At 39.2% G+C, this 19,746-nt stretch overlaps 1 protein-coding gene across 4 annotated transcripts in view; it reads right to left on the bottom strand.

Annotated features, from left to right (window-relative positions):
- LOC149203640 (Mitochondrial import inner membrane translocase subunit Tim17/Tim22/Tim23 family protein) overlaps positions 1-19,746 on the bottom strand; it is a 100,160-nt gene that overhangs the window by 33,020 nt on the left and 47,394 nt on the right. For all 4 annotated transcript variants that reach the window (XM_089403515.1, XM_089403517.1, XM_089403516.1 and 1 more), the window contains exon 2: positions 17,493-17,566. In XM_089403515.1, coding sequence (XP_089259641.1) covers positions 17,493-17,566 — 74 coding nt within the window. The remainder of the gene's footprint in view (positions 1-17,492; positions 17,567-19,746) is intronic.

The raw sequence follows: 19,746 nt of genomic DNA, 5'->3' as shown, positions 1-19,746 counted from the left end.
ACAGTCATGCACTCAACTCATACTCAGTTTGATGGAGTATATCAGTGATCCTCACTTCTTGATCACTGAACTTTCTCCATGCCATAAAAGATAGTCTCAAGTGTATATATATATATATTGCAGAAGTAATCCAAGGAATACCTCTCACAATCCATGATTACATCACTGTCTCAATATAGTTATTACATCAAGGCAGTTTTGGTGATGAGACAGTCTATCTATACAGTGCCACCCACAGTTTAGTTATGTTATTCATTGACAAGTTTGGGCTCTCAGTACATTGCCTCTCTACACAATGCACATAGACATCACTGTGCAGTGCCATACCAATATACTTGTCACAATCTCGAAGTTTGTCTATGATTATGATCTCAATAGCATGGTGCTTGGATCAGAACATAGTATCACTAACATGTCAACAATATGTTGAAGTCAAAAGTACCTTAAAAACGAATTGAGAAGGTCATGAAGCAGTCTCGGTGATGTCAAGACCACTGATGTCATGGTGCTAGAAGGCCTCCAAGGAAGTCGTGTTGAAAGGATACTAATGATGGGCAGCTCAAGCAAAAGAAGCATCAAAGTGAAGATCTCCTCTTCACACACCAAGTAAGTATCTTTCAATTTCATAATCAGATTTGGTTAAATGATGTCATGATTGCAAGGGGATTTATAAATTGGTTATATAATTGAAAGTCCTTGCATAGAATAAGGAGGATTGTCATAATCCTCATAGAAAAGAGAAATCATTGATATCTATAAAAAGGTCTATGAAGGTCAAGCATTGTTTGAATCCATCAAGAGATTCATAGGATTCATATGATATCACTCAAAAATCCTCTCATACCTAAATAGCAAAAGAGGAGACATAAAGAGAGATATATGAAATGCTAGATATATTCTCGGAAATTAAAGTAAAGAAGGTCACTTAGACCTACACAATAGTAAAGGTATCAAAGAATGAAGGAACAACTTCATGAGGATCTAGGAAAGATGATGAGAAGGTAGTCATCATTAATGAGCAAGGTAACAAATATCAATAAACAAAGAAGGTTACCTCACCTGGCAATTTGTGGTCTCTATGCTAGATAGAGAGAGACAAGTTGCAGTCTATAGGATAAAGGAATTCAACCATGTGCAAAAAGGAAAGCAAGGTTGGTCCTCAAGCAAAGGCAAAAATAAGTATGGTGAAGATTCAATGCTATAGAAATATTTTGAAAGCTCGTATCACTGAAAGATGGAGGAAGCTAAAGAAAAGGGCCTAGGAAAGAGGGAGTATCAAATCTCTCCTATGAGTAAGATAGTATCCCTCACAAAAGGGTCCTATCATAAGCTCCTAAATCTTGTGCTATAAGATGTGACAATGATAATAAGATACATCATGGCATCATGGAAGCATTAGAAACAAGAGATCATAACATCACTATGGGAATCATGAAGGACAAAATCCATGGCAAACAAACATGTAGGATATATAGCTCTTGGGAACCTCAGTGGACATTAAAGAAAAGGAAAGAGTCATCTAAGGCTCATCATACATCAAGTCAAAAAGGAAACATCTGCCAGTTGGGGATATGCAAGATCCTCAAAAATTCTCTGATAAAATCCTCATCGTAGGGTTCACTAATCTAGAGAGGAAGCAAGTGTTTCAACAAGAACTCCAACTTATGGAATCCATGAGATAATGATGTGATGACATGAACCAGATCAAGGGATTGAAGATCTCTTCAATCAAGGAAGCTGCTAGAAGAAGCCTAGATGACCTAAAGGTAAAATGAGGTATGTATGTGTGTATTTAATTTTATAATGTCATGTCGTATGGTTGCAGGTAATATAGGTCATCACTTATATCTTAAGAAGAATGATCAAGAGAAAAGGATCTCCTCCTCTGAAAAGATGCAGAAAGGCATAAGTCACACTAGATGAAATCAACATAATATGTCCTCATATTAAGTATGAGGTGGTTGACTATAATTAAGAAACTCTGATTAAAAGATCTTGGAATGGAATGTGTGAGAAAGGAAGAGATCGATATGCAACCCTGATGAAGGCGATCAACATCCAAAAGATCAAGAAGACTTGACTAGGAAATCTCCCAGAGAGATATGAAGATTCTGATAATGAAGACCCTTGACAATGGATATCTTTGGGAGGTGTGTCAACATGTATGCAGGAAGTTCATACCTAAATGAAGATATCATAATGAAGAGCCATCTCGTAAGGTATGATTTGATTTAATATCATGTTTTGATTTCTTGAATAATATCTGGATGAGTTCATGTAGGGCTACTAGAACAAGACTTGTAAGTACAAGTACAACCAGCGTTCATGTGATGGATGGAAACACCTGAAAGAAGCATGGAGTTAAAAGAAGTAGACACATGAAGAAAGTTCCAAATGTATGCCAAGAAGGCCACTTTCCATGAAGAAAGGAATGACATGACGAAATAAGAAGGAAAGTGATCGATGGTTGTTGCCCTACAAGGAAGAAGCTCAACTAAATTTCATGACATCAAGGAGAGAAGTTAATCAAGCAGTTGAAGAACCCACGAAGAAGAAGTTGTTGATGTATAAAAGAGTCCCTAGTTAAGAAGGAGCTCTGACAGATCCCTAATCAAGAGGGAGTTTGAATTAGATCACCCCTGATTACAAAGGAGTGACAATTGTGTTTTTCCATGTCATGTGTCATGCACTAGACCAGGACTAACAGCCGTAAGTCTAGATGAAGGCCATGAATGGAAATGTAGACACATGATAGACACATCATTCTTGTCTTCACCTAGGAAGAAAGAATGGAGGGTTGGGTAATCATCTGGCATATGATACTCCTTGAGGATGTGTAGGGCATTCAAGATAAGAGTAGGCAAGAAGACCGATATTCTTTGAGGGTTGGGAACCCAAGATAAGAATAGTCCTAGAAGGTCATACTCAGTGAACACCCGGGTGGGTATGTACCTTGAGAGACAATGATGAAGGTGTCTATAAATCATTGGTCTCGCCAGCATTGTAGCTCATGGTCTCATGGAGAGATGGAGTTGTTAGTCAAGGCCTTACACTATGACAATGCTGATTGATATGATGCTATACAGATGGGATTACCAATCTGATTCTTCTTATGAGAAACTGTTCAGATTGAGAATAACCAAGTACCATTGTAAATACCTCCCTAGTTAAGAGGGAGATTTGAAGAAAAGTGTAACTGGGTTAGGTATTTGTCAATGTAATTTTGATCTTTGTACTTGTCAAGAAAAAAAATATTACTTTTATAAAATTATATGAATGAGTTTCTTGCTCATTCCATAGGTCTAAGAAAGTCAAAGAGTCAAGATTATGTTAAAGAGATCTTTATGAGCATTTATGTAATGTACTTGTGTCAACCTAGTCTCAAGAAGCCCTCCAAGACAAGCACCATTCTTCAACAAAGAAGACTACAACCAAAACGATGAAGAGAACATCATGTCGGCCAGCAAAAATGAATTAAACAATTAAAAGATGACTTGTCGACTCATATAAATGACACAACGCTTCACCTGTTCAAGTCGGCTCAATTATGGAGGACAAACTACTATAAATACCCAGCTAGGATATCCGCAAAACTACAAAACAGAATTTCAGACATCTCTGAAATTTCGTATGGGGTGCAGAACTGTAATTTCGAATGAACTCGGGACTGAATTCCGGATGGGTACAATGGTGCAGGAAAAACAGAACTCACATTTTTCTGAGATGATTCAAAGACTGTAATCCGCATTACAGGAAGGATGGGATCCTCACAGTTAGGATGACAAACAGTGAAGCAATTACAGATGTATACCACAGAAGTATAAGTCCTGGCATGGGTGAAAGGAAGAAGGTCTCGGATCTTTGTTTTAGAATACAATCATAATCTCGACATCCCTTATGAACAACTCTCACAAAGACGTACACTATCTCAGCATACAAATTGTCTCGGCGCAATACTCTATCAACATGATTTACATATTCATGATCATAAACCCTCCAAAGATAAGGTCATAACGAAGAACGATATGATGACCTTGTAGATACAATGTAGATCTCTATGGAAATGCAGCAGTGATGTTCTCAGTAAGTGCAGCAGTGATCTAGATGAAGAAGTAGTTTTGGTACAACTATGATGATAATCTCAGCAGTGACTTCAAAGAGGATTGGTGTCTTGGTCTTGGAGTGGAATAGTATGTCAAGGGTCAAGGTCTTGGTATTCGTCAATTGGAATCTCTATAAGAAGAATTTTGTGTGGGTTTTCCTCTCCAAGAGGGAGAGGTTTTGGCCCTAGCAGAAAGCCAAACATCTTGTGTTCCTGTCTCTTTGTTTTGGTAGCATTTTGATGAAGGAAACACACACACTAATAATAAGAAGAAGATCAAGCTAAGATAAATTGTAAAAGCACTTCACAAATTGTTATCAAGTCTAGAAGAATCCTACTAATACTAAATGCCCTAGATTCTTCAACAAAGAAGACAACATATCAGATGTTCAAGCCCATCTTAGATCTGTATCAAGGTTCTAGTGATGTCGGGAAGCTAGCTCTCAAGTAGAAGTTAAGAAGTATCCGGATGAGCAAATATGAGCCCATTTTCACATATCTTTCAAAGTTCACTCAAGTTCGGGATGAGCTACGTGGTGTGGCGAGACAGTAGCAGAAAAAGACCTTGTGAGTCTTGTGCTTATGGGACTCCATAAGTCTTGGTATGGCTTCCAGGATGCAGTGAGTTGCAGAGAAAATTTTCCTAGTTGGGAAAGATTTTGGAGTGACTACATTCAAGAGGGAATTCAAAGAGGGACAAGAGATGGTAGATCGATGAAGACAGAGGACGAGGAGAACTTTTCCCCGGCAGGCAAAGGCAACAAAGCCAAGGGAAAGAAGGGCCAAGGAGAGGCTGAATCCAGTCAAAAGGGCAAGAAGAAAAATATGGATCTAAGCAAGATCAAGTGCTTCCATTGCCATGAGTTTGGGCGCTATGCCACTAAGTGTCCTAATTGGAAGGAGTCCAGTAAGGATCATGCAGCTGCGTCTGTGGAGCTAGATCCATTTTATACTCAGTTCGAGATAGATTCCTTGTTGATTGCTTGCATGGCAAGCTTTGTGGACAGCAATATATGGTATATTGATTCGGGAGCATCCTTCCACATGACCGGGAACAAGAAGTATTTCAGCCACCTTAAGGAGAATGGCATGCATTGTCAGATTGAGCTAGGAGATGATGGTATGTATGCAGCTAGAGGAGATGGTGCTGTCAGTTTTCAGAGTTAGTTATGTAATCCTCCCCATCTCAGAGATGTCCTCTACGTTCTAGGCCTGAAGCAGAATCTTGTTTCAGTAGCTACCCTTGAGGACAAGGGTTATGATGTCATCTTCAGCAGAGGTAAGGCTTACCTCCAGCACTTGGCTTCTGGATGTATGAAGCAGATAGGTGTAAGGAAGAAGAATTTGTACCTACTACGAGTTACGACAGTGACAGCCTTGAGCAGCAAGGCAGGAAGTACACAAAGTAGAGACGTGAAGGTGGAGGACAGTAGAGCTCTGAGGGAGTCCTTAGAGCGAGAGTAGGTTAGAGCTCCCAAGGAGGAACCTCAGCTAGTATCATCGTTTGAGTCTCAACTAGTTGGCAAGTGGGTCGACCAACAAGATGATGAGGAGTAGAGCTTAGGGCAAGTGGAGTCAGCCACTCAGTGAGTGATTCCCAACATAGGAAGAGTTTGAGCCAAGTGGGAAAAAGAGTTGTTTAAGGGAGATCAGGAGAGAATTGGATCTTCTAGTATCACCTTCAGCCAGAGGAAGCAGCCACAGAGGTTCACAAGGTACATGGCACTTATCACTAAAGTGATAGAGTCGCAGAACATGGTTGGAAAGAACAGGTATTCAGATCAAATTCCACAACAGGAAGTAGGTAAATCTTCTAGTTTAGAGGGAACAGTTATAGCAGCGGAGAATGTGATAGTGTTGGAGACAGATCCAAGTGGACGAGATTCTTCCAGAAGTACCTTCCTAGCTAAGAGGGAGTGTTGAAAAGTGTAGCCAGAGAAGGTCTTCTTTGGCTCATGCCTTACCCAGAAATACCACGAGTTGTCTTTCCTTTACCATGGAGCAAATTCATGGAGATGGCGAGTGTGTTTCCAGTTTGCGGGAACAATATTCCCAAGTTCATGCGTTGAAGGATCAGTCACGTGGATCATTCTTTAGTTAACTACAAGATAAATGGCAGTTCAAGTTTAGAAAAAGACGAATTGGGAACTTCAGTCTTTGATTGAAGGAGGACGAGTTATAACTCCAAGTGATGATTCGAGAAGAGAACTAGTTTGACTCAGTTAACTAGTCAGTCACAACTCAACTTCCAAATTTGTAACTTGCCTATTATAGTGTGGACTGAATCTATAAAGGAAGGACGAAAGGCACAAAGTTTATTCATTGTTGTTTTGTGCACGAACGATTGTGGAAAGACACAGCTCACGAGATTGTGAGAGAGAGCAAGAGATTTCAGCAGAAAATGGGCTGGAACAACATTTGTCTTCTTGAGCTTGTCTTCACCAAAGCTTCGATAACATGTTGAAATTATGATGTTCTATGTTGTAACAATCACTTATTACAAAATTATTTATGTTGCAATATTAGATAAGCAATTGTAGATAGAACATAAATCAAATGCACAATAGAAGACATCCAAGAATACAATGAGACACAAAGAATTTAGGTCCAATGACCAGGGCAAAACCCACAAGGGGAAAACCCAACCAGATTCTTCTTCTATTAGAAATCAATTGTTTAGCAGAGATACAAAGTACAATGAGATATCAAGAGAATGAGTAAGTTCACCCAAATTTGAACAAGTTGTAGCATGAAGATCACTGGTAGCAAATGCACACACTGAATCAACCTTCCCTTCAACTGAATCAACACTAAAACACTGAAGCACTTAATCAACCTTGGCTCACCAAGTTCTGCTCTTACTCTCCAAGTCTCTCTCTCACAATCTTCTTCAACTCTCTCTAACTCTTTCTCAAGTTCGAATTCTTCTTTCACAATGCACAAGTAGTGAGGGGAGAAAGAATGAGGCACATATATATAGGAGGAGCAACGAATCCATGCCATAAAGGAGGAGTAACTCGCATGCCAAGAGGAGTGTAACTCATGCCCATTTAGGAAATGTAACTCATGCCATTAAGGAGGTACACATGTCTTTGTAACTTATGCTTTTAAGAGAGTGTAACATATGCATTAAAGAGTGCATAAGAGGAAATTTTTATGACATCATTTTATTGAGTGTAACGGAGTGTCAGAGCATCTTTTATGGTGTGCTTTAATGAGTGTAAGAGAGTGTAATAGCATTAATAGGAGCCTAAGAGGAATATGCCATGCCAATTATGAGAGTGTAAGAGAACATTATTAAGAGCCATGATTGAGTGATTGAATTTCTTTTACTAATAATATAATAGTATCATAAGAATAATAATAATAATATTAATGATAATATTGATGATTAAGTCGAAATTGAACTATTAGGATTGATTGATGATCAGAAGGGATTTTCCATCAACAATACTTGATTACCAATTGATGCAAGGTGATTTATTATTTTTGGAAAGTCATACTTGAGACTTTCTATTTTTAGAAATTCATCCCTGAGCTGCCAAATTTTCAACACTCCCTCTCAGCTAGGGAGGAATTTCTTTCTGCAACAAAAGATCTCTACTTTCTCTGTTCATCTTTGTTCATCTCTGCTTTGTATCATCTAGAACAATGATGTCTCACTCTAATGAAGAAGAATCATCATAGGGGAGATTCATCCATCACCCTATATTCACTTGGGGGGATTGCCACTTGCCAACATATGACAAGGATCTTGCACAACCAAGTCTCATCTCTGCTTGGGGGGATAACCCACTTGACAAGGATCTCACACAACCAAGTCTCATCTTTGCTTGGGGGGATAACCCACTTGTCAAGGATCTCGCACAACCAAGTCACATCTTTTCTTGGGGGGATAACCCACTTGTCAAGGATCTCACACAACCAAGTCACATCTCTGCTTGGGGCGATAACTCACTTGACAAGGATCTCACATAACCAAGTCTCATCTTTGCTTGGGGGGATCCACTTGTCAACACATGACAAGGATCTCGCACAACCAAGTCTCATCTTTGCTTGGGGGGATAACCCACTTGTCAAGGATCTCGCACAACCAAGTCACATCTCTGCTTGGGGGGATAACCCACTTGACAAGGATCTCACACAACCAAGTCTCATCTCTACTTGGGGGGATCCACTTGTCAACACATGACAAGGATCTCGCACAACCAAGTCTCATCTTTTCTTGGGGGGATCCACTTGTCAACACATGACAAGGATCTCGCACAACCAAGTCTCATCTCTACTTGGGGGGATAACCCACTTGTCAAGGATCTCGTACAACCAAGTCACATCTCTGCTTGGGGGGATAACCCACTTGACAAGGATCTCACACAACCAAGTCTCATCTCTGCTTAGGGGGATCCACTTGTCAACACATGACAAGGATCTGCACAACTAGGTCTCATCTCTGCTTGGGGGGATAACCCACTTGTCAAGGATCTCGCACAACCAAGTCACATCTTTGCTTGGGGGGATAACCCACTTGACAAGGATTTCACACAACCAAGTCTCATCTCTGCTTGGGGGGATCCACTTGTCAACACATGACAAGGATCTCACACAACCAAGGCTCATCATCCATGACCACCCTCTCTAGGAAGGGTCACATCCGTCAGTCCAAGCTACTCTCTGAAAACCAAGAACTTCCCTTTCGGCAAAGGCTTGGTAAGAATGTCGGTGATCTGGTCATTAGTCGCTATATGATGGAGTCTTATTGCTCCTCTCTGCACCATATCTCGAATATAGTGATATTTGATCTCAATGTGCTTGGACTTGTCATCGAACATGGGCTTTTATGCAAGTTGAATCCCACTCTTATTGCCACAGTATATTATTGTCGTATCTAGCACATGCTCAAACCAGTGTGGAAAAATCGCGATAAAATCGGCAAAGTCCGGTTTTTTGGGCTAATCGATTTTATTGGCCGATTTTTTAGCGATTTTTTGGAAAACGAAAAAGTCACGTTTAATCGAAAAAGTCGAGATTTAATCGGGAGTCAATCGAAAAAATCGCAAAGCCCGCATAGGCCATGGATAAGTGAGGGAAAAGGCCAAAAAATCACTCATTTTTCACTCTTATTTCTGCCATTCGTCCCTGTGGAGAGAGGAGGTGTTTTGACATTGCCCAAAAGGAGGAGATTTACTAGTTTTGTGGTGTGGATTTGGAGATTTGTCCACTGCTCAACGTGAAAGATTCAAGGTGTTGATTTGTTGCTGCCAGGTATGTATTTTAATTTCTCTCTCAGTCTTTGTTACACAAATGGCTTCTTAAATCTTTCTATTAGTTTGTTTTTAGCTTATTTTTGCTTAGAAATTTGAATCAAAACATTGTTTAGAATCTAGATTGAATCAAAACTTCAAAATGTTTAGATTGTTTACATGTTTCAACTTTCAAGAATAAAAAATTCAAACCCTTGTTTAGTGAATCTGAGTGTGTTCAAGTGAGTGAGAAGAGGCATTTAAAATTTAAAATCAACAATTACATTTGTGTTTGCTTCTTATGTGATGGGCAATTTTTAATTTTTTTCATTTTTTTTGTGCCCTAGGTTCAAATTCAAGTTCAAAGTTTCAAACAAAATGTCGAGGAATTTGGACCCTATGTGGGAATATGGTGAACCTAATCCATTACCCGAATCTGGGGGGATCAATAGAATGTATTGAATTGCAAGTTGTGTGGCAAGCATATGCCAGGGGGTGTCAACAGATTAAAATTCCATCTGAGGAAAATTCTAGGGCAAAATATAGAACTTTGCCAAATCCAACTCCATAAATCATCCGACAGGTCATTAAATCATTGATGGATAAAGAGGAGGGCAAAGACACTAGGGAAGCGGTAAAAAGCCAACTTGTAGGGGCCTCAAGAGTGGGAGGACGTGAGAGTGGTTCTTCAGCATCACATTCCACACCCACATGTCCCAACCCCTCAACTTTCTCATATTTTTTTGTTCCTAGAACCACACCTGGTGCACAACCTGGCATCAAATCGGCACTTTAGAAAAAGGAAAAGGCAGAAGCTGACAGGTTGGTCAGTAACTGTCTTTTATGGAGTGATGTTCCTTTCAACATTGCCAAGACCAACCCATTCTACCAACCTATGTTTGATGTTGTTGTTAACATTGGCCCGAGGTACAAAGCCCATATCTTTGCAGAGTTGAGAGGGCCTCTTCTTCAAGATGAAAAGGTTGATTGCACTGCTAGATTGGAGGAGTTTAGGGCATCATGGGAACACACTGGATGCACAGTCATGTCAAATGGTTGGACTGACCAAAAGGGTAGGACCCTTCTTAACTTCTTGGTTAGTTGTCTCAAGGGGACAATGTTTATGAAACCTATTGATGCATCTGCACACATTAAAGATGCACATTTATTATGAGTTGTTAGACATCTTCATTCAGGAAGTAGGTCCACAAAATGTTGTCCAATTCATAATGGACAACGCTGCAAATTATGTTGTTGCTGGCAGGTTGCTTATGGAGAGGTATCCTAACTTGTTTTGGACACCTTGTGTTGCTCATTGTATTGACTTGATGTTGAAGGATATAGGTAAGATTCCTCTTGTGAGGGATATTGTTGAATCATTCAGGAGCATAACAAAATTTATATATAATCATGCATTTGTGCTTAGCTTGTGAGAAGATTCACCAATAACAGAAAGTTGGTGTGTCTTTCCATTACACGATTTGCCACTACTTTCATATCTATTCAGTCTCTCTTGAATTCTGTTGGATGTGAAGAGCATTTTTCTTTCACAAGATTGGCGTGTTTTATCTATTAGCCGCAAACCAGAGGGAGAGGGCATATGTAGACTAGTTTCATATGATCAGAGCTTTTGCGCAGGAGTAGAGGAGGTGTGTGCCATTTCAGAACCTTTGGTAACGGTTTTTCGGTTGGTTGATGGAGACAAACCTGCAATGGGCTACTTGTATGAGGCCATAGATAGGGCCAAAGAAGCCATTCGTGATTATTATGAAGATAAGGGAGATGAGGGGTTAGAGAAACAACAGGTCATATGGAGAGTGATTGATGAGTGATGGAACAATACCCTCCTTCACCCCATTCATGCTGCAATTATCTACCTCAGCCCCGCATTTTCTTACTCATGTGGTTTTAGATTTGATGCTGAGGTGATGGATGGATTCCTCACTTGTGTTGAGAGGATGGTGGCATCTGAGCAAGAACGTGAAGAAATTTCTAAAGAAATGGAGATACATAGGATGGCAAGGGGCACATTTGGTTTTATAATGGCTATTAAGATTAGGACGACCAAAATGCCAAATAAGCTTCAATTTGTTTCAACTTTCAAATTTCATAATTCATCGTCTCTTCACAATTTGCTTCAAGTTAAGAGTTTCAATGTTTTAACTTTTTTTATATCTCATTTTTGTTTTTTAACTTGTAGATGCTTGGTGGACAAGCTATAGTGGCAGAGTACCCATCTCCAAAAGCTTGCCATTCAAGTGCTCAGCCAAACATGCAGTTCCTTTGGGTGTGAGCGCAACTAGAGTGTATTTGACAAAATACACAACAAAAAGCGCAACGGGTAAAAAAAATCAAATTAAATTTTTGAATTCATTTTATTATTTTTAATATTTAAATTTTCTAAGCACTAATTTACAATATATGGCCCTAATACAGATTGGAGTCCCAACACCTCAATGACATGGTCTACATCTACTACAATCTCCAATTGTGGGTGAGACAACTTTAGAAAACTCCTAATGTGGAAGCCATCTCATTGGACAATATTGATACCACTATTGCGTGGAGGGTTGAGACTTAGAGGTCGGCCATGGACTCGACCCCTGATTGGTTAGATGTGGTTCTAAAGGCACTAGAGGCAGAGAAGGTAGCAGGTGCAGGGGAGAGAGAGCCAGAGGTAGAGGAGATGGAGGAGTAGGGTCAAGAGGCAAAGCAGGAGGAGGATGAGGAGGAGGAGGTGACACCGTCTAGGATGGGAAGCAGCAGAGGACAAAGGCCACCTCTTTTTTTGGCTTCTAGAGGATGACAAAGTCCATTAGTAGACCCAGGGGCAGGGCCTTCTTCCTCTAGAGGAAAAGGCAAACCATTCCCTATTCCCATAAAAGGGGCAGAGGATCTCAGTGATTGATTACTTTACGACATGTAGATGACTCATGATATACATTTAGTATATTTTTTTTATATTTTGACTCTTGAGAGTTGAGACTGAGTCAGGACTCAAGATTCAAGACTTGATTCACTATTTTGATATGTGATGTAGCACTAGACTTCATATACATATTATATATTAGCTTTCTTTCTTTCTTTTTAAGAGTGGTTCAAAGACACTAAGTGACTCCTACATCCAAGGGAAAATCCAGGTAGATCAACCCGAAGGGATCTACTCGTCGACCAAACTAGCAAGGCCTAACCTCAAGGGCATCAAGGAGATTTGACCCTGTAACCTCCTAATAAGCGAGGTACTTAGCAACAAGAACTCGACCAAACATGAAAAGAAAGCTAATAGCTACATTGGTGGCTATCAGAGATTGTTGGCTGTCAGGGGCTGCTTACTGTCAACTAAAGCCAAGACTAGGAGAAAAATTCTCCTATGGTGTCACCCACTTTTGGTGGGTAACATGTACCTTATGCCACATTAGCCTCATTGGTGGGTTCCTTCGCATCAGGCAAGTGATTTTCTTGACGGTATCTGACCAGGTGATTTTCTACCATTTGTTGACTTAACTCAATTTCCAGTGAAAGGAGCATACGTGATGAATGGGTTGCAAGTGGCAGTTGTAGATGGACATGTATGGTTGTGTCCTCATGAGTCATTACAACAGACCAGCCAAGGCACCATAGATTTGACTCCATTCCCCAGTAGATAGGCACAGTGGTCTATACATCGAAATTTCCATAGATCAGTTATTTAGAAGTGCAGAGTACTGAGATCCTAAGGTTCTCGACATCCCACAGGGGGATCCCATTCCCTTTGTTGAATTTTTGTGTAGCATCGGGAGGTATTCCCGCATGCCTAAGTCGGCCTACAAGTATTATGAAAAATTTAATTAAAATTTAATTTTTGAATGACAAATCGACCCAGAAAAGTCAAGTCGGCCTAGGAGGGTGAAGGGACGTGTCCCTTGGGTTATTTCACCCCATTCGACTAGTATAAATAGATGATGTGGCATCTCATTTTTCTCCACCAAGCAAGTGAGAATTTCTTCTCTCTTCATCATTTTCTAATCTCTCTTGGACAGTTGCATTTGTGGAGAAAGAAGGACAAGTTTGACTGATTTGACCAAGCTGAATTTCCCTTCTGTTTGACCAAGTTTGACATGTTGTTTGACCAAGTCTTCACCACAAAACAGGCTACGTTTGACCGCATGTGTAAAGGGTTGACCACATTTGACCGCACGAGTTGATCGCATGTCTGAGTTGACCACATGTCTGAGTTGACCGCAGGCTGCAAGTTTACCAGTGCTGATTTTGACTGTTTTGACTAGGTTTACCAATGATGACTTGCTAAAGATTGACCAGGTTTGACTGGTATTTTTGACTTGGATATTGGCATAGATTTCTAGACAAATTGGATTAGTAAACCTTAAGAAGAAGAATTTCTCCGAAAAGAAAAGTTGTTGGGTTTTCTCCCAAGGTTGGGTTTCCCAGGGTCAAAATATTGTCTCTATTGTGCATGGTTGTCTTTCTATGATCTTAACTGTTTTCGCTATATTTATTGTTGAGGTTTTCTGTGTATAATTGCTCAATGGTATCAATAGCATGAGATAAATTGTTTGAAGATCAATAGGTAGTAATTATCAGAGCAGAAAAATGTTTTCTACTGCACACCTTGTAGAAAATTTCAACACCCTTGAGTCACCATTGTTAACCCCCATATTTTCCTATGAAAATGAAGGGCTAAGACAGGTTGGTATTCAACGACAAGTGCATCAGCTTTCATAGTGATCGGGGTCTATTTTAGAAGCATATTCACCAATTTTCATGAAAATTGCTATTTTTAGTAGTTTTCCTTTTCTCGAAGCCAGAGTTCCAAGGTCTATAGGTTAGAAGTGATCACATATTTTTGGTCCTTACGAGCTTATGATGCTAAAGAGCCTTTTTCGGGTGACATGAAAAACACTCCTATTTTTAGCAATTAGAGTTTCAAGGCTCGTGTGCCGATTCCAAGCATATATTTGGATCTCTTGGAGAATATCAAGTCCAATGAGACCGATTTCAGCAACAAGTGAGATGTTACTATTTTTAGCAATCTATTTTTAGGCATGCTATATTTGGCAATGATCTCATATCAGTTCCCTTAATTTTTCACTTTTCCTAATTTTTAGGAGTTAGACTACTATTTTTGGCATGCCTACTTTTGGCAGTGCTATTTTTAGCTGGTGTGAGTACTAGACTGCTTGTTCCATTGAGCGGTCAAGAACTGGTGTAAACTAAGCAAGTGCAAATTTTTCAGCATGACATGTGGCAGCCAACCCAGGCTTGTCTCATCAAGTAAACCCTAGGTCGCCCTCCTATGGTATATTTGACAGTTTGATAAATTTAGCTTTTCATAACTCCAGTTCTATTTTCAATGGGTGACTTACCACCATTTTTGGAAAGGACGTCATCTAGCTTAATCTGGATGCTTTCCTATTCCTCTGCTAACTTTGAGGACTAGAAGTTTGGGAAATGTTTATTTTAATATTTTTTATGAGATCAACCTCACTGACTAATTTGCACATGAGATGGCAACTTATTATTGGAGCTGATTTTAGAACACTTATTTTTGGATGCAGCTTAGTTATCTTGAGTCAATTCAACCTTTCATGTGTTATTGATGGAATTCAGGGTGTCCACATGACTCATGAGCATTAGTTTATTTATGAAGAGTTCAACCCCCTTTTTTACACTTGCTGCCATTTTGTTTAGTGAGTTTGCGAGCCAGATGTGTGGTTATGAGCAGATTGAGAGTTATTTATGTCTATTACCTAGCAGATTTGTAGCAGTTTTCTTTACTTAAACAGCCACCTAATAGTAGTTAGTTATTGCACGAGCAGGTCATCCTGTTTTGGGAGCCTGGAGATCTATGAAAAGGTCAAATGGCATTATTTTAGAGAGTTACTCCATTGAGGCCAACTTCCTTCTCATCCATCCTTTCTTTCTTTCATTGCTGCTAACACTCTGTGCAATGATTACTACACACAGTCTTCTATTTTTGTCTCCATGATGCAATCGATCGTTTGACTACTGTGTAATGTTGTTACAGCTCTTCAAGTTCAGTGGTCGAATAGTTTTGCTTTGTCATAGTGGCATGGATAGCCTAAGTACCTTTACTTTGATTTTTTATCACCTGAAGTGCATGTCCATCTTTCTTTCATCTTTCATAGTTTAGTTGTTGTGAAGTGGAATCTCTCATATTATTTGGATAAAAAGCTTTCTTGTGCCCTTGGGTATTTGCATGTATATCAACGACAACTCTTTTGTGTGTTGATCATCCTTACTAACCACACAGATCATCTAAGTGTTGACAATGCATGAACACAAGGGGCACCCCTCTATGACTAGAAAAACACCAGTCGGAACAGAGGAGTAACTAACCATGACCCTAGCCTAATTACTCATAGTTGTTTCTTAGTTTTGCACAGAGCAGATCTTAGAGATAACACATGCTCTCCTATTTTCTAGAGGGGGAAGAGACCCTCTGTGATAATGAACAATTTCAAGAATGTATTTCTAATCTTGATGTGGTAGTCTTGGAGTCCTTACAGTAGTGTGATACAAGAGTTGGAAGACTCGGGCTTTGTGTGAGGTCAACCCTAGAGAAGTCATGGAGCACTAGAGTTTGCATTAAAGTCTTGGTGTGAGATTGAGCTAGACCTATGGGTTGTGGGATGAGACCCTAGAGGAAGATTTATAGTGCATGATGTAAGTGGATTTTGTGTGATACTTCGTGAAACTCCTTGATAACTTATGGGACGCAAGTGTAAGATCCAAGGTGGACTTGTTGATGATGGTAGCTTGTTGTGGAGCCTTTGGTGTTGCTAGATAGTTTGGTGGGATGCACCTGTATTGCTGGTCAGGATTTGTTGTTGAGGGTGGATGCCCTAGATAGGGTTTTGGAAACAACTGGAGAGTTTTAGCTTGAGATGAGTTGAAGGGACTTGTTGTACTAGTTTAGGATGCACTGAAATATTGTAATTTATTTCATTTATATAATACATGAAGTGTACTATGCCCTAAATTTAAATGTTGCAGATCTGAAACTCGAACTTCGGTTTCTCACTGTTATGGGTAGCTTCATAGCTGTTTTAATGAGCTGATTTGCTAAGACAGTTGGGATCACATATTATGTGTTTTAGCATGCCTAGAAGAAACTAGAAATCAGATTTAGTCCTGTTACAAATCCACTTCTATACAAGTAATCTTCAGATCTGCGTCTCAATTGAAATTGTTCCCTATGAGCTGAGACATGATATCTCCTTTCAAGTATATTCTCAGTGTCTATCTTCTTTAGCTTGCCTAGTGAAAAAGTTGGATAAATTGAAGTATTTGCTGTTGTAATAAATATTTCAGATTCAGCTAAAATGCTGAATGTTCTGAAAGGGATCTGGGGAACCTCAAGTAAATGATGTGAAATTCCTCAAGTGTTTTTAAGTGCAGATTTTAAAAATTTCCACACTAACTTCATGCTAGGGTTAGAATACTTGCATATTAAAGATTTTTCTTCTTAGGATTTTTTAACATTATTGTAACATGTAGTTTTGGCATCTGGTTATGGATTTTTTGAAAATGAACATAGATGTCACATCTCTTCTCAAAGATAAGCTACAACAATTCTAGCCACTTTATATTGCTATATCCATTGCAATGCTTTTCACCATTTGATTCAAGAAATAAAATTTGGTTTTCACTGTAATACTCTGATTTCAATATCGCACTTGTGTTCCCTCTACAATATTGTAAGTTCTTTAATTTCATTCTCAATCCAATCCAAATCATCAAGAAAATCAGCATAATATACTAAACATTAAAGCATTCAAGGAGCAACTTGAACCTAATAAACTTTGGTTTCGCAGTTGGACAAAAATCTCTTTAGCAAACAGGGCTTATGATAATCCTTCAGAGCAAGACTAGTCACTCAGATGTTGAATAAGAACGCTCTTAGGTAGAAGAAAGCAAACTAGTTTCTTCTTAAGGGAAGATTAGGTCAATAGCAAATCAGCTGAGATAAAAGAGAAAACAGAGTTAAAACTAAAAATGAACTGATCAACAAAGTTGCATAACATTCAATTAGAAGTTCGTTCCACTCTTAGAATCATGTTTCCTGACTTTCATTGAAAATCAAAGAGAAATTCCAATACATATGTCTGTGTGCGCGCAAGTATGTGTACCTTTTGTACAACTTCTCCAGAATCATCTTTTGCTGCCATACTTGATTCTTTGTTGAAGCAACCTTCTATAGACACTACACAATTGCCAGGTGTAAGATATCAGAGAGCTGTCTTTGCAAGATAAACATTAATATACTCAAACTATAACGTTCAAGGTTCTAAGCTACTGTAGATACCATTAGACCGTTCATCTATAGCTATCAACAGCTCATCAATTCCCACCTGGTAGAACAAAATGTTCTTCCCTTGGTACACTAGGATCATTTCTGGTTATAAGGTAGCATAAGCTTGCTTGATGCAAAAGCTATAATTTATAAGAATGCCATGGCAGTAGAGAGCGCTATGGTAGCATGCAAGAAAAAGTAGGGTTTGCAAGGTTATCAAATCAGTATGGAAAATAGTTCTTATGAATGGTTAGAAACAAGTGACATGGAATCAAAAAGTTAAACATAAATACATTTCAAGATTGATTATTTTGATGATAAACTGTTATGAACTGCCTATTTGATAACTAACAAAATATCTAATGTAAATACTAAATAGGAATAGGGTTCAATTCAATTTAAGATAGAAAATATTTTAAGATATGGTGAATGACAAAGTCCTTTATGACTATAAATATATATATATATATATATATATTGATTGGTCATGGGCATGAATAGACAAGAATTTTGGTGATTTAATTATTATTGTGTGTGATAGATTACTATTATTATAAAATAGCATATGTACATTACATGCCCCACCGCCCCCCTCTTGATGTTGTTCCCCTTTGTCCCCTACTCCACTTCATCATTATATCACATGCCACCACCATTTGATGGATGTACCATGAACATATCAGCCCCCTTTAGAAGTATAAACCATCTAATAGGATGATTGGTTAACCCCTTATGGAGTTTGAAGACATTGGCACATGCCAAAGCCCACTATGGAAGGGCATGCCATTATGAAGTGCCCACATATTGTCCATGATTTGTAAACTCTTTTACTCGATTATTTTAATGACTTGATATGTTGGAAGGTGCGGGGACGCATTGGATCTTATACAGAATTGCAGATGGTCTCAATTTTGGGTTTCGTCTGCCTATACGGGGTCCTAACCCTCCAGAGGGCTACATTGGCACATGAAAGTGGAGTGAAGTGAAAGGATGCACCTGAGTTAATCAACTATGCCTCATGATCTACATGTGTACTTGAAGAAGCCAAGTAGACATCCCCACCTTCATCTGAGGTGGTTTTCGCCTCTGTAGAAGGAGCATCATCAAATCCCTTTCCTTTTTCAGGAGCTTTAGATTTACCGTCCCTTTTGAAGTGCCCTTCCTTTCCGCATTTCCAGCACACTTTTACAGGTTTTCTTGAAGATTTAGATCTCCCACTCGAGGACTTATTTTTGTTTCTATTCTGAGACCGTCCTCGTACAGACAAGGCATCACGATTCTGGCCCTCCATATTTTTCTATCTCATCTCCTCCGACAACAAGGATGAGGATATTTCATCAAACTGCAAGGTAGTTGCATTGCTACCTACTGCAACAACCAAACTATCCCACGAATCTGGTAGAGAACACAACAAATTGATGCACTTATCTTCATCTGAAATTTTAATATCAACAGATAATAACTGACTTACCACAGTATTAAATGCGTTCAGATGCTTTGTCACCGAGTCTCCAACTTTCATCCTCAAGTTATACAGCTTTTTCCGTAGGAACAGTTTATTCACCAGAGACTTAGATTGGTACAAAGTCCCTAACTTGTCCCACAAAGCCTTCGCTGAAGCTTCCCATGATACATTCAACAAACTGAACCTGAGACACACAATCATATTGTGCTCTTTGCCTTCCGATCCAACTTCACCTAGTCTTCCACTGACATTGTTGTTGGTTTAGTACCCGATCTACAGCGATCCACTGATCTTTATCCACCAACAGATCCTCCATCTTGAGTTTCCACAACTCAAAACTTTGACCATTAAATTTCTCGATCTCTATCTTTCCACTACTCGCCATCTTCTTTCACCACAAGTATCGATCCCGCAGATGTCCCACTGAACAAGGTCTACCATAGGCCTGAACGAAAAACCCCTCAGCAACAAAGGTGTCCCCTTGAAACCAAAACAACTCTAATACCAAATGTAGGTTTTAACCTCGTACAGAAATTACCTACATACAAATTCTAAAAAACAGAAAAATAAACAATGGCGAGAGCATAAAACATAAAACAGATATACACAGAGATTTTCCCCTAGA

The sequence above is a fragment of the Pinus tabuliformis genome, chromosome 2_1 (assembly GCF_031772625.1).
Source record: "Pinus tabuliformis cultivar Carrire ecotype Pingquan chromosome 2_1, CPIR1, whole genome shotgun sequence".
NCBI classification, from domain to species: domain Eukaryota; kingdom Viridiplantae; phylum Streptophyta; class Pinopsida; order Pinales; family Pinaceae; genus Pinus; species Pinus tabuliformis.
Note: the sequence above shows the minus strand (reverse complement) of the source record. Positions and strands in the feature narration are given on the sequence as shown.